General features: G+C 48.0%; 1 protein-coding gene across 6 annotated transcripts in view; it reads right to left on the minus strand.

The window, feature by feature from the left end:
* Positions 1-15924, minus strand: part of ATF7IP (activating transcription factor 7 interacting protein) — a 764672-nt gene that overhangs the window by 304841 nt on the left and 443907 nt on the right. For all 6 annotated transcript variants that reach the window (XM_085601187.1, XM_085601185.1, XM_085601186.1 and 3 more), the window contains 2 exons: positions 6392-7018; positions 6182-6252 (listed from right to left, as the gene is read on the minus strand). In XM_085601187.1, coding sequence (XP_085457313.1) covers positions 6182-6252; positions 6392-7018 — 698 coding nt within the window. The remainder of the gene's footprint in view (positions 1-6181; positions 6253-6391; positions 7019-15924) is intronic.

Raw genomic sequence — 15924 nt, forward strand, 5'->3', positions numbered from 1 at the left:
ATGCTTAACATTCTTGGCCTGTTTCCTGTTCGAGAACTAATTCTAATGCTCCATTCTGTAAAAGTGGCACGCCTCCTGCCCTAATATGGCTAGGTAGTCTGGCAGGGAAAAGGAGGGAAGAGCCTGAAGGCAGGGAAGGGAAACCCCTTTCTACTATTTGGAGGAGCTATAGGTCCAGAGAGATAGCCTTCCAGACTGGGAGGGAATAGGACGTCCACCCTCCCAAAGGCTCCGAGTGCTACTGGTAAAGCACACTAGGTCTGCTTTGTTGGTGGCACATGGGGTGGAAGAGGGCTGTTTGGATCCACGGCCCTCCCCTCTGGCTCGGCCACGGAATTGTCATACCAGCTGGTTCAACTGTTGCTGCGGCCGAGGCTGTTGGGGAAATGAGCATCACCTTGAGGAGCCACAAAAACACAAACTTGTGATAATGTGTGTGTGAGTGGGGGGGGGGGGGGGGGGCAGTTGTAGCTACACTATTTCTGAATCCCTCTACAGTCGAATCAGCCTTGTCGCCAAACACCCACACCTCAACAAAGGGGAAATCCAATTGGCCTAAACATCTGGAGAAAAGTTAGATGTTCAAAGCCAGCACGTCTTCAAAAGTAAAAATGGAAGTACCCATTGCTTGGGCCACAGAATCCACCATGTCTAGACCAGATTTTATAATGTGACGAGAAGTGTTCTGCCTATCTTCAGTAACTTCCTGAAAATGAGCCATGTCCTCCAGGACATGAGGCATCACAATTTGTGCCATATCCAACAAAGCATGATTGTATCGTGTGAGTAGGCAGTTGGTGTTGACAGATTTCAGGGCCATATTCCTTGCTGAAAAGGCCTCCTTCTCTCAAGTCTCTCTGTTAGATGGCACTGTGAGGAAAGTACCCCTGACCAACCATATAAGCAGAAAGCTTATATAACCAAATTCCCAGCCAAAGGGTGGGTTGACAGAAAAGATGGGTGTCAGAGTGGGACGATAGCAGTGTGCTACTAGTCCCTCAAACATCAGGGCAGAATATGGCTTCTCCCATGCCATCAAGACTGGATTTAGGATGTCATCATTGAACAGAAGCAGAGGTTCTGCAGCTGGAACAGAGGGAAAACATCTCTGTAAGGACATGAGTTTTAACATGCATCACCAGCAGTTGGAGATCCAACACCTAAGTAGCTTTTTGCACTCCTTTGACATAACGGCATGCATTGGTGGACTAGTGGGTAAATTCAACTCTGGGGAGGTTGCCAGACCACTCTCAGAAGACAAGCCTTTATAATCCTGTTCCTGATCTTAATCACCTCCAGAATGCCCTCAATCAAAGATCCAGAAGATCGAAGTTAATTCCAAAAATATCACAGAGCCTGCTCCTGTATTCTTCTGCTTCAATACGTTGCTGTGCCTCTTTTTGTGATCTAGCTTGTGGGGCATCAATGGCATTGGTTGTGGTGCTATATAGTGAAAAGCCTGGTGATATTTGATGGAAAGACACCAAGGGGTCTTGGAGCCGTGTGGAGCAGCTGAGGTGCCTGAAGAAACCCTAGATGGCATCGAAGCTCTTTCAAATCTGGAGTACATCGCATTCACACTACTGGATCCTAGCCTGGAGTCAGAAACTTTGGGAGTGACAGTCGTGGTGCTGAGGGGTCCAGAAAAGGGGGTAGAATCGCTGAGGTGGATCAAGGTTGCTTCGGGCCGGGTCCAATGAAGTTGGCTGAGCTCCACTGAGGAGAAGAAAAACAGCTCATTGTCAACCAGCTCCAGCTCAGAGGATGAAGGAACTGTGAAGGGGAGGGGTGACAAAGTGACTTATCTTTGGTGTGGTTTCGGGTTACCTGTGTTTCTTCCTTTTCCCCCCAGAAGAATGCGAGGAAGGTGATATGGAGCGAGAGCTTGAATGTCGTCGACTGTCGTTTGTGTCTGGGTATAAAGAGCTTAGCTTGGCATTCTATTATGGCCTTCGGGTGCACACTGCAACAGGATTCGCAGGTCTGGAAGCCATGGTCCGAACTGAAGCACCAGAGGCAGATAAGAGTGTGGATCGTTAATGGGCATCTGCGCTTAGCAATCCCTACATGGTTAAACCTTGATTTCTAAGGAGACATGATCCTGCACAGATTTAAATTGAGCACGGAAAATCATCAGAGAGCACAGCGTTGGATCTGTGTCGAAGGCATGGGGAAAAAAAAAAAAAGGAGAACTGATGTTGCACCAGGGACAATGCTAGATGGCTCAGTTGAGGTCATCGGACGTCATTTACAGCATTGTTACAAAGCCAGCACCCCTTACCGGCAACGTGAAAACTTTGAGGTTTTCTGGATCCAGTTTGATGCCTTGGAAAGTTCTACAGCTGAGGAATCTGCAGGTAGAAGTACCCAACGAACGTTCAAGTATGGAAAGACATAAATCGCCCTGCACTGTAGATGGGCTGCCACCAATGCTGAACATTTGGTATACACCCATGGGACTGTTATAACACTAAAAGGTATGACTTTGAACTGAAAATCTTGTCTGCTTACCACAAATCGGAGGTAGCAGTGATGTACCAAATGAATGGGGACGTGGAAGAAAGCGTCCTGGAGGTCGATGGTCTCTATGTGATCTCATTTGCAGAACAGGGGGGTGAGGTCCTGCACGTGCTGTCATTGTGAAATGTTCTGGCAGGATATACTGATTCAGTGACCTGAGGTTGAGAATAGGTCGCAGGGTACTGTCTTTTTCGGGAATGAGAAAGTACAGTGAGCACACCCCTTGACTCTGCTAGTGTGTGGGTACCAGTTTGATCGTACCTTTGCTAAGAAATGTTTGTACTTCCTCTAGCATCAGTCGTTGGTATTCTTCAATGATTCACGTTGTAGAAGTGGGATGTTGGGTGGTGTGGTGTGAAACTTCAAGTGGTATCCTTGGACAATGGATAGTACCAATTTGTCTGAGGTGATTTCCTTCCACTGTGAAGAAATCACCGGATTCTCCCCTCAACACAAGTAATGAGATCATATGAGGATGATTCTTATGTCACTTAGTTTTAGCTTAAAGTTGAAGCATCCTTTTCAGAGCTGCCTTGACTCTTTTCTCTACTGTTACCTGTGTATCCACTTAAATAATAGATTTTTGGTGCATGCCCTCCAGAAAGGCTTGAGCTGTTGAGAACCTGAGAGCTTTGTTGTAGTAGCAATTTTCGCTCACTCGTTTGTTCCTTTTGAAACTCAGTCCTGGAAGACGGAGTTTGCAGTGTCCCGCCTTGGCAGTTTCGGTATACTTTTGATCTTTATGCATACAGTCTATCTGCGGATTGATATCAACCGGTAAACTAATCAAGTGTTGGACACATGAGTGAAAGAAACATACGCAACCATGCATGTCATCATAAAATGATGCTCGTTTTGACTTCACTGAAGGCTGCATCTAGGGCGCACCTAATATTGACATTTGAAATTATTTTGTGCTCCTTCACCATTTCAGCCTTCCTTACCATGCCACCACTCCAGGATACACATCTGGCAGAGGTGCAGTCAGCTGTCTATCTCCTTCCAATGATCATCATATCTTGAAAGGAAGCCTACCGTGTTGTCAATACGCCACTGCGTTGCTGCCTCAACTGCAACATGCTGAATCTTGTGTCTATCCTGTTTACTCTCCTTATCAGAAGGCAGTGCATCTCCGGTACCTTGGGCACATGCTCTACCCTTAGCCTCATGGACGATCAGGAGGGCAAGACTTCTTATATATAGTGGGTCATCTGGAGCTAACTTATATTTCTTTTCATCACTTGGTGTCATAACCCAGGCCTTCACTGGCCCTTTAAAATAGTGACCTGTGTATTTCATCACTTTTTATTTTTACATAGGTAGAAATTGCAGAGATATTTCAGTCTTTGACAATGCTCCCACTAGTAAATCATCCACCTCTTCCACCACATGTAGTCTGACTTTGTGGAGTTCAGCTGCACTTTGTATTACATCAGGTTAGGCTGTATCTTCAAGAAGCGAGGACTTGACTGGGTATGGTTCTATGGTATTGTCATACCAAGGATCTGCATTATAGTCCCTCCCATGGGTCATCTCGCTCCCTAGGAGGTGCTGTGTCAAGATAGGGGTCTAGAACATCATACGGACTATAATGACTGAATAAATAAGGTAGAAATGTACTAGATTCAGTGGTAAAAGTGGTCTGTGAGGCGATTGTGCTGGCAATGCATGATATTTTAGTGGGGATTGTGGAGCAGGTAAAGGGTACGGTATGGGTATAGTGGCTTGATCACTACTCTTCATGGGTATAGAGAAGCTTTGAGTACTCCAGTATGTGAGCTTGCCATTATTAGACGATGCTGGCAATATTGGCTCTGACTCCAGATGAGAATGACATGCAAGGTTTTCCCGGATGAAGGGTGTGTGTGTGTGTGTGTATATATATAGCTTTAGCTGCCTGACATCAGACACCTGTGGTAGCTCGATAATTGGAGTGGAGTCATGTCACTGGGCTAAAGGTGGTGCTGAGATCTTCTTCAGAGTCTGCAACTAAGCTGTTTTTGGTTTGGACTGTGCATGCTCTATGGGGATGAGTCGGTGTGGGTTGGTGCCAAAACTTGGGAGCACTTGGCTCCAGGCATCTCTAAAGCAGAGGTGGCCTCTTGGCGCCGAGCGGGCCCGATGCCGGAGGTTGAACTCAAATTTTGATACCTCTTGGTGGAGTCTCTGGGCTTGACACCGGACTCCCTCAAGAGTGGTACTCTGCCTCTGACAGACTGAGGTTGAACCACAGAGGGTCACTCTTCAGCTGACAGTCGAAGTATTTTTAGCTGTGGTCCTTGTCCTGGGCCTAGGACTTTCTTGCAACCCAACATGATCTTCTGAGACCGATCCAGAGGCAGATTTCAGGGCTCAAGTCTGCTCCGATGGTACAAAAAAAAGAAATAATAACAATCTGAGTTGGAAGACTTTTTTGGGGTGCACTGTGGGCTCCAGTAACAAGTTAACAAGATGTATCAAGAACAAAGACTTTTTCAAACAAAAACAATCTGCTAATGTCTGTGCCCAACACTTTATGGCAGGAATATGCAGAGCATGTGGTCAACAGCAGCACATGCTACAAACATTTTCACTCTATTGGCATATTCATACTTAATTACATCTGTTTTTGAGACATTAGGATTTAAATGAAGATATTGGACTTAATATAGGCAAGAGTAATTGCCCGTATGAGAATTCTTTCCAGTGGACTTATTTGTCTACTTCTTAATCTAGCCTTTCCTAGATAGTTAAGTAAGGTATATATGATTAGAAGCTTTCTCTGTCTTTGTGAGACACGAGTGAAAAACTGAAAAATGTTAATTTCTCATAAATCATCTTCTGCTCCCTTCCACTCAAGGAACAATCATGGTCGATCAACAAACCAACTGAAGGTGACCCAAATAGCGCTTACTGAGTTTTAAGGTCAAGGCACTGTTGAAAAATACCTGTTCTCTCCCAAAACTATCCCACCATTTCTCACTGAAAGGCTTTTCTCTTTTAATTACTGTCTCCCTTGTTAACTGCTACAGATTTCACTTTGTTTCTGCACGTTTACTTTGTTAAAACACCACAAAAATAATCGGATATCAAAAGAAAGACTTTAAATAAGAAGAAAAAGGCTTCGATAAGGCCCTGAAAGTGCTTGTAACAAAAGAAGTCATAAAGCTGTTCATGGCTTGTCCACATATGGTTAAGATTAAAACTGATGGGACTAGAAATCAAACAAAACATAGAAAACAAAACAAAAAAAATGTCTTCTCATCAAGTGGATCAAACATGTTTTTTACTTTCAAAATATCTTTTCTAGAGTACAAACAAAAATCACGATAAGATGGTCAGTGGTTGCAATAATTTGTTTTAATTTGAGTTTCTCTCCTATGATGAATCTGTTCCTAGATCCAGCATGTGGGGGGGGACTATTCAGTGTGTGGGATTATTTACGAAGATTAATTGATAGAACGAACATTTGATAGAGAATGAAGATTCATCGCTAGAGAAACAATACAGCCAGTTTCCATGAACCTGACTCATCCCCAAGTAGTTCTGGCACAGGAATCAAAGACAATACTATCATATGAGCTGAAAACTCAGCAACTAAAGTAACGGACTGCCTGCCACCATTAACTAATACAAAGCCAAGTCAACTGCGACATCTTCAAAAGGAAATATAGGCGCCTACCTGTGTGGTGCTTTCGGCTGCTCTTTTTGCCACTATGGAGTCAGAGGTTGGCGTTCGGTTGTGTTGAAGATCTAAATGGCAGAAAGGACAGTATTTATCATTTCAAAACATTTGGATAGCAGCACACATTTAGAAAGAACACCGTCCACAATGCACCAGTAGGATGTGGAGGCATGTAAAAAGGCTGTGAATTTACTGGTCACTACTTACCTGCCCTTAATGGAGCAGGGGGTTCCACAGATGTAGGGCTGCTAAATGAAGAGACTGGAACTTTCATTTGTGCCTGAGTTCTGTTGACCGCAGCAGTATACTGTCCAGATGTGCTTATAGCAGGCAAAGAAGTCCTTACTGATTGAGTAACAGAATGTGCAGTTGAAACTGAGTGGACAGACAACGTGGGGCCTGATGAGGCAGCACTGGCAGGAGAGTTCCGCTGCAGGGTAGGACTTGGCAAAGACGGGCTGTTATTTGGTTTGGATGTGATGGAGGGTGTCAAGGACACTGGAGTTTTGCTCAGGGTTCCAACATTACCCTGGGATTGAGAGGGAATAAACTCCATATTACCTGACTGCTGGTTGGTGACCAATGTTCCTGTAGTACTTTGCATGACAGTGGCATTTTGCATGGTGCTCTGCATGACCGGAACATGCAATATCACAGGCAGGGACTGAAGAGACTGAAGGGAGACAGACATAGGAGCGCCACTACTTCCCTGCACCTGGTTGGTTCCTACAACAGTAGCTGTGGTAGGAGAGGAAAGAACAGGTGCCATCACTTGCGTAGAAGTCACTGGAGTTTGAGACTTGGACTGCGGCGATGCAAGGTGAGTAGCATTTACTGAAATCAAAAAAACATTACGTTGTTACTAGAATGAGAGTGAAAATGGCAAATATTAAGGGTTTTTAACCGCTTCCAGAAAAATACACATTTGGAGTAAATACATTACACAATGTCAATCTATTGGCTCCAAGTTAAACTGCCTACAAAATGTATTTTGTAAAGTAAACATCAAAATATAAACTGTCAAAATATCAACTGTGTAGAAGGGAAAGTTACTTACCTCTAAATACTAGTTCACATTCATGGTAATCTTCATTGAAATCATAAGCATGTAATAGTTCCATCCACAACGCTGGATCCCGGAGGAGTTTTTACATAATATATAAATAGAAAGCTTTTCTTCATATTAGGCATTTTTTAATACATGCATATTAAAAGCCCATCTCAAAGCGAGACTGTTAAGAACACTTTCAAAAGAGAACAGGCAATGTTCCTTGATAGGCTGTAGCCTTTAAAGACTGGAAAAATGGCACTGCTTTTTTAAAGAAGCACACTCCACTAGTATCAAATCCTGCCCTGTAAACATTAGTCGCTCTAGTTGTTTTGCGGGGAGATTTGGAACCTTCTCTGTATGCAGTCAAATTGTTGTTTTTTCCACCAGGAAAGGTGGGAGGCTTGTTTATGATTTAAATCGAGATTCCCCTGAAGAAACTCAGATTACAATTATTTCTAATCCTTCAGGGATAGCCATTAATATACATAAGCACCTTTAAGAGTAGTTAGCACATGCTTAATGTGGTAGAAAGTAAACAAGTAACTTACCTGTAACTACGGTTATCCAGTATTGGTATCTTTCATAGATTCACAAGCCTGAATCATTCCCTGTCGTCGAGAAGGGAGTCCCAGGATAAGATACACAAGCAGTGCCATAAATAATACATAGGCTAAAAAGGCCCAAGGACATCTATTTGCGCCTACCTATGTCCTTTCTAAACAAGCATTGAAACTGCAATTATTTTGCTTTGCTAATGGTATTGTATAGCAAAGCAAATGGCTTTAACTTAATGAAAGGCGAGACCTACTCCATTTTTAATGCTTGTTGTTTTTGAGTTTTATATAGCACAAACTAGACCCAAAGCTATCAGAGCGCTTTACATGAGCACCAGTTGTGTTACAGACCGACACATTTATTTTTAACAAAAAGTCCTGTCCTGCAAGGCTATCCTTTTTGTGCTGCTCTTTCGTAGACAGAAGCGCTTCGAAGTAGCTGTTAATCGCTCTAGAAAAACTAAATCTAACACTGAACTATTGGCAGGACCACTCAAACAATGCGATTCTGCAGCCGTGGCTTTTTTTTGTTGGCATAATTAGGGATTTGCCGCATTTGCCACATAATCCACTAGTTGGTGCATAATCTGCAAATTTTAACAAATAAAATGTTTCTAGCTCATTGGGATCAAAAGTTACTTAAAACGTGGGGATATGTGTTGGCGAGCTTTGGAAGACCATCCCTAAGGTTAACTGGTCATCTTTCAGTTGCTTATTTATGTATCTGGTTTGTTAAACTGGTACTAATGAGGTGAAGTTTTTGCCCAGACAGTATTGCCATGTGGACAAATGTCAAAATAATGAAGTAATAGAATCAAAAATGTGCCTTGTTATGCCACATAATTTATTCAACTCTGCTGCATAATTGTAGTAGCCCTGACTACTGCGGGCAAGATTTGTAGGTGCTAAAGGAAACCAAATTATCATTGTTTTACTCCAACTGGTGGCGACTTCTTGGCCCCTAGTTCCCGCGAGCCACCTGTTGCCTTCAAGCAGTGTACTAATAACACCTCATCAAGGTGCCATGAGTCTATCCTGGACAGGGAGTGCGCTAAATATTTTTATTATTTCTTTACATTTTCCCTAAGGTGTTTAATGGACATCAGTGCGTGTTACCGCAGCCAGAGACAATACAACTTCACATGGAGGTCATGGTGTAGATGGAAGATGAGTTGTTGACCGGTTGCCATATAATAATAAACAATGTCAATGGAGCATTGAGTGACAGAATGCAAAATAATGGGCAATCCCTGCAGGAGATGTGGAGACGATGTGGCCTAACGGCAAGAGCGGTCGACCTCGGAGCTGGGGAACCGGGTTCGAGTCTCGGCTGAGAAGCTCAACCTCCTGTGATCCTGATCAGATAGCTTAATCTCCCTGCTCCATTGACATTGTTTATTATATGGCAACCGGTCAACAACTCATCTTCAATGTACACTATGACTTCCATCCATGCGAAGTTGTACTGTCTCTGGCAGGACCGGACTGTCCTCTGTGAATGGCGATGGCCCGTCAGAATGCTGGTCCAGTCTCATGTAGCATTCCGGCTCTTACCCTACTCAGCGATGCACTTATTATCGTCCTCGGGCAGATGAGAGAATGAGCAGACCCCACACCATTCAACCCTGTGAACTGTACGTTGCTGCACACTGATGACTGCAGCCAGCGCCTTGGCCCACCGTAAATTCAAGAACTCACACGTGTGTCTGTCTGATATTTGAAAATATTTTTCTAAGGTACCAAGCAGTTAATAAAATAACCATACTATTTGGAGAGGTAAAACAGTAGGTTTATAGAGTTGCGAATGGCGAAGCTAAGCACTTCCTTTAGGCGTCTGATGAGATTTAATAGTCCTAGAGCATACCCCCCCAAGTCAGTGTACATATGCCACATCTATTCGGCAAGAGCAGATATCAGAAGCTATGCAGCAAAGTCTGGGAGATGGCGTCGGCCAAAGGGCTGCACAGCGACCGTGCCAGCTACGGTCTGGATTTAGCACACCCTGGACAGGATGACTGGTTAGAAACTCCATGCTTTTCATGGAGGTGTGAAAATGACCCATTTACATTGGTTTGGCCCAAGATGAAGGGAGTCGTTTACACAGATTTTGTTGGCTTTACATCACAATGACACTTTCACATAAGTGTGAAAGTGCCCCTGCTCTGCTGTTCCGGTTGTATGTGTGCTCCTTTCACGCGGCAGCTTTACAAACCCACCTCGGAGGACATCGCTTGACTTTTGATCTGGTCTTTGACTGCAGCAAATGTGATGAGCGAGACACGACGGATGCACTCCCAGGGCCACTTTCTGACCCTCCCCAAGATGTCTGCAGGAGCTGCGACCTAAAACAACCCCTGACAACTGGACCCCCGGACCGTCCCCCCTCCACGCCTGGATCCCACCCAGAGGGAAGCAGCACACTTACAGCACATGCATCCCCCCTCCTCGCCCCCACAATATCTCTGCCACGTGGGCGAACACACAACCGCAGACAAGCTAGAATTGTTAAGTGTGTTAAACAAGCATCACATCACATCAAACTCGATGTAAGATGACATCACACTTGATACCTCGTCATAACAGCTACTAATATCCACCTTACAAGGATGAGAGGCTGAGACAGCCCTGCTGGGCTTTAAGGCTGATCACCAGTGTGCCCTTTTAGGTGCAACAGTCCGATAGGGACCGAAGTCTATGAAGTGCTAAAAGCCAAGGATAGGATGAAACAAAGGGGAGGTGGAAGGAACAGAGACAGAGGAGGGTGAGGGAAGGGGCGGAGAGAGGGAGGTGGAGCGAACGGGAAGAAAGAGGAAGCAAGTCGAAGACAGGGGGCAGAGGGAAGGGACTAGGTAGCAGAATAGCCCTCGCGTTTATTGCAATATAGCCTAGTTTCACCCGTCACATGCCTGAAATTCTCTGGGGGTGGGCGTGTCCTGGACAAAGATAAAATTCTTAATGTTAATAAATATTTTTTTATTATTGTAGTTTTATGTAGCGCAAAATTGACCCAAAGGAATCGGAGCACTTTACACCAGCACCAGTTACATTATTTAAGGATACATTCATTTTTGTTAGGGGGAGGGTAAGCGATTTGCTCAGACTCACAGGAGATGGTCAGGCGCCGAAACTCCAACCTGGTCTCCCAGCTCCAGAGTCGGCAGGTCAGGCCCTTACGCCACAATTACATCGCAGACCGAAGGGGGAAACAAAACCCCTCTCACTCAGTACCTTCCCCTTTCGGCCTCTAACCCTCCCACATCGACAACTCACATGCAGATCAGACGGCGCGCTCACTTCACAGCACTTCAGGATGAAAATAACTTGCCTGTCTGTGTCTGGCATCCAGGGGTTATGTGGTCCCACCCCTGCCTATTCCACAGTGGCGTCAGAAGTGCGGCATGGGGAGGGGTCGGGGGTCAGACGGGCAGCCTCAGCACACCTTCCAATCCCCCTAACCCGAAACAGTGGTAAGAGGTTTCAGGAGGAGGGACAAGGGGCGGAGCCCACAAAAAAGTTTCTTTATTAACCAAGCGCTCGCCAGACACGCAGGCATCCACTGTTTATTTTTGCATCGCGCTTTCAAATGTGAAAGCGAGATGCAAAAATAAACACACAGCGCCATGTCTCCTTTTTTGTCTGGCCCAATCAGAGAGCCGGACTGGCGCGTGCAAGGCAGCGTGACAAAGCTTCTGATAAGAAACTTCGTCACGACAGCCGTAATGCAGGCAAGCCAGTCCAGGTGGGCCGGCCAAAAAAGCGAAAGGGAGGCACCCTGGAAACCTTATTTCCAATGTCTGCGCGCCGTTTAACATAAACAGTGATGCAAGCCAATGTCAATAAGGGGCGGGGCTTCAAGCCCCTTACAGAAACTACTCATCTGCTAGAAATCTTGGCGAGCGAGCTGCGCATGTGCGCAGCCACGCTAGGCGAGACCTAAAATGGACCAAATGTTGGCTGTAGCCAATCAGCTGCTAGCACCCTCTAGAACAGTCCCAGCAGAGGCAAGTTCTCTTCAGATTTTCTAAGCACAAGTGGGAAGTAAGTAGCCCCAAAATCAGGGGCGCTAGGTGGCGCACGTACGGAATGGCCTCCATAGCGTGAGGCTCCCGTCGCCCGGTGTCTTAATCCGGCATTAGATCCTCTTCTCCTGCCCGCAGCCGCCCACAAGAGACAGAATCAGGAAGCTGGCGGACGGGGGCCGACTCGGTGAAAGTTACAGCCGAGTCGGTTTACAGCAGCGACAGTTAGCGGCCACGATAAACCTGACCGGCGAGAGGGCTGATTCGGCTGGAGCGGGGACCCAGCGGGTGCGCCCTACGCTAGACCGCGGCGCCCACGAGGTGTACGGGCCTCACATCGCGGGCGTGTGGGCTTCGAGTGGGCCGCCTGCGGCTCGGAGGACCGATCCTGCGTGGGATGCTTCATGCGGCGGAGGGACCGGAGACCTTCTGCTGCCTTCTGCTGACGGATGGTGCCGGTGCATAGCCCCACATGGCCAGATGAGCAGGATATCTTTGTGAAGGGGAAGCCTATCTGCCGCGGTCCCACGCTGCGCGAGAGATCGCTAATGCAAGTAGCTGAAGGTTTCTCCTACCCTGGAGAGCGTGTCGATCCTCGGCTGTTGAGCCTGCTGGGACACAACCTTTGGTGAGTGCATCGTGGGATAGAGGACGCATTTTGCTGGTCACGGCGCTGAATGCCTGCAGTGCGGAGGGGAGAGAGTCGGACACATCACACGAGAGCTTGCCTGGCGGTGGCCGCTGGAGGGGCCTGTGCGGATCTGGGACCACTGGACCTGGCGTGGCTGACCTCGTCACTGCATTCCTAAGGCTGCACGCCTGCGGTGGCGAGGGTGGAGCGGGAGAGCGGATCGCTCTGTCTCGGGGTCCCCCTGACTTCGGTGGGCTACTCGATACGGATGTTCGAGGCTTGAGGGGTCACGGCTGCGGAGGGCTGTGTCTACGGGGGCTGGAAACTGCCTGCTGGTGGCCCTATAATCGCACACATACGGAATGGTGAGGGAGAGGCGCAGACTATAAGAGACCCGCATGTGAGCGCTTGCTGCAGGGATGAACACAGCTACTACGAGGCGCGGATCTTGAGGAAGGTTGCGAGATGGCGCTGTAACCTTGTGCGTTGGGAGCGATTGGGAGCCTGGACACCTCACTCATCTCCGTCCCAGGTGCTGTTGCCAGCAAGATATATACCGGTGCCTATCCTGCAGGGGGGACACACTGCGGAGTCACTGGGGCCCGGGTGTGACCTGTTGAGCCGCACAGCCCTGAGTGGGGTATAGCTGACCCGCCCTGATATAATCCTAATCCATACAGCCTGCCGGGCGCGGCTCCTGGCTGAACGTGGCGATTTGACATGGATTACAAATTCCACCCCCCCCCCCCGATGCGCCCTCGCCATGGGGAAATCGGATGCCAGACAGCCCCGCCTCCACTTTGAAGCCAAAAAACCCACCAAGGCTACCCCGGAGGGGGACGAGGCTGGCGCGGCGGCGGCAAGTAAGGCATCCCCCGCTGCACCGGAGGCGGACATGAAAACCATATTGCTAGAGATCCGGCGGGGTATCACAGCGCTGGCCGATAAGATGGATGGGATGAATGCCCGTATGGATAACATAGTGCATAAACTTGATGGCCATGAGGAACGTATTAAGGAAACCGAGCGTCGCATATCAGATGCGGAGGACACCTCCACGCACATGCAGAGTACGGTGACCCAGATGGATAAGCTATTGAAGGTCATAGCTGCCAAAAATGAAGATATCGAAGCTAGGAGCCGACGGAACAATATAAGAATTTTAAGTATTCCGGAGACCACCAATACAGGGCGTTTGGAACTATACATTGAGAAGCTTCTGCTGGCGGTGGTGGGGGCGGAGGCCCTTTCCTCTCAGTTCGTGGTGGAACGAGCACATCGCTCGCTGGGCCCCAGGCCTCCCGTGGGGGGCCCTCCGCGTCCTATCATAGCACGCCTCCTCAACTACAGAGACCGCGACGTGGCCCTTCGGGCGGCACGGGAGCAAAAACAGCTGAACTATGAGGGGGTGCAGTTTACTATTTTTCCGGACTTCACTGCTGCTGTGCAGGAAGACAGACGCAAATTCCTTCGTCAAGCAGAAGCTACGACAGGCCCAAATAGACTATGCCCTACTGTACCCTGCCCGGCTCCGCATTACCTATCAAGGCAAACAAACATTTTGTACGCAGCCCCAGCAAGCGGAGGATTTCTTGAAGCACTTGAAAAGACGGAATAAACCATCCCACTCTCCGGAGGACTCTTCGGCACGTGCCAACTCTGGCATTGACTAGCCTCGTCGCTGGCTGCTTGAATGCCAGGGATAGCCGGGACTACACTTCGACATAGAAATGGGAACCATGGCTGTACTCAGTACCGGATTTGAGTGGACTGCTTCGCTCTTCCAGAACTGGCGGCGGAGAAGAAAGTTACTGTTTCACCGGGCACCCTCGCTTCCCTGGCTGGGCTAGCAGTCTTCTTCTGCTGGACCCGGGGGAGAGGGCGCTGCTCATGGGCCACCTAGATAACGTCACCACTTGGGAGAGCCCTCTTTACAGTTTTTGCATACACCCAGCAAGGGGCTTCATGGCCCTGATAAAGCTGGGAAGTTGGGCTGGGGAGGGGGGTAGGAAACTTTCTTCCGGCATGATTGGGATGCTGCAGTGGGTGGGGGAGGTTGGGGAGGGTACGGTTCAGAGTTTAGTATGGAATTGGTTGTTTACAGACATGCAGGGTAATGTTGTATCAATGATTGTCATAAGTAGCATGCTATCGCAGTCCTCACAGGCTGATGTCGACACGAGCCATGGCGGATTCAATCCCTAAAGGCAGCCTCGGTGTTCTATCCTGGAATGTGAGGGGGCTGGGAGACCCCAGGAAGCGCAGGCAGATACTCACCTACCTAGATCGCCATAATATTAACATAGCATTCCTACTGGAAACGCACTTTAACACTCAGGGTCGCATACCTTTTGCGGGTAAGTGGGCAGAGCACAGGCTGTTCTCCTCCTATTCCTCTTACGCAAGAGGTGTAGCTATACTTATCAAGAGACGCACACCCTTTGTCCCCCGGGGGGGAGTTTGTCGACCCGCAGGGACGATTTGCTATATTGTGGGGGAGGCTGGGAGGGGATACGATTGCATTGGTGAACTGCTATGGCCCGAACACCGACGCACCGGACTTCTTCACGGTGCTCTGGGGGAAGATAATGGATGTTGGTGCCGCACATTTGATCTGGTGTGGAGACTTCAATGTGGCCCTCAATCCACTGCATGACAGATCCAACGCAGTGCCACACCACTATAATAGGTCACAGGCTGCATTACAGGGGATAGTGGAGGAGGGGGGTCTCATCGATACCTGGCGCCACATGCACCCCACCGCCAGGGAGGGTACACACTATGTCTCTCGGGCTGCCTCCTGGGCCCGTATAGATTACTGCCTGGTGTCACGAGGACTGGGACCTGCTATTTTGGGAGTCACCCACCTACCTCGCACTTACTCACCGTGAGGCTGCTGTTTACGATGCCCGGGTGGGAGACGCCTCGAGTCGGCTGGAGACTGCAACCTACTGCCCTGCTAGACGCGGTGTTTCATGCTGAATTGTTAGAGGAGATTCGGGATTTCTTTCCACGAAATAAGGGGTCTGTGGACTCGGTGGAAACTATATGGGAGGCATTCAAAGTTACGGTTAGGGGCATATGTATGTCTAAGAGCTTCGGTGTGTTGCAAGATATTCGCGGTACTCTCCACAGATTGGAGAGAGACCTTAGGCTGCTGGAGCTCCGCATGGCTGGAGGAGAGGGGGGGGGGGGGGGGGAGGACACACTCAGAATTCAGATCTAAATTATCGGAATATACGGAAACAGCGCTCCGGGAATCCAAATTTATGGGAAAATATTGGAAGGCTAGGAGATATGGTGAGGGGGAACGCCCTGGGAGGGCGCTAGCGGAGGTCATACAGAAGCCCCGTTACTCCAGCTATATTCTAGAAATAACTGACCCCCATGGAGAGACGCATAGAGATACAGACGGTATTTTGTCCACATTCACCTCACACTATTCCACACTGTACACATCGCAACGCATGGATCATCTTGAATTT

The sequence above is a fragment of the Triturus cristatus genome, chromosome 4_2, assembly GCF_964204655.1.
Source record: "Triturus cristatus chromosome 4_2, aTriCri1.1, whole genome shotgun sequence".
Taxonomy (NCBI): domain Eukaryota; kingdom Metazoa; phylum Chordata; class Amphibia; order Caudata; family Salamandridae; genus Triturus; species Triturus cristatus.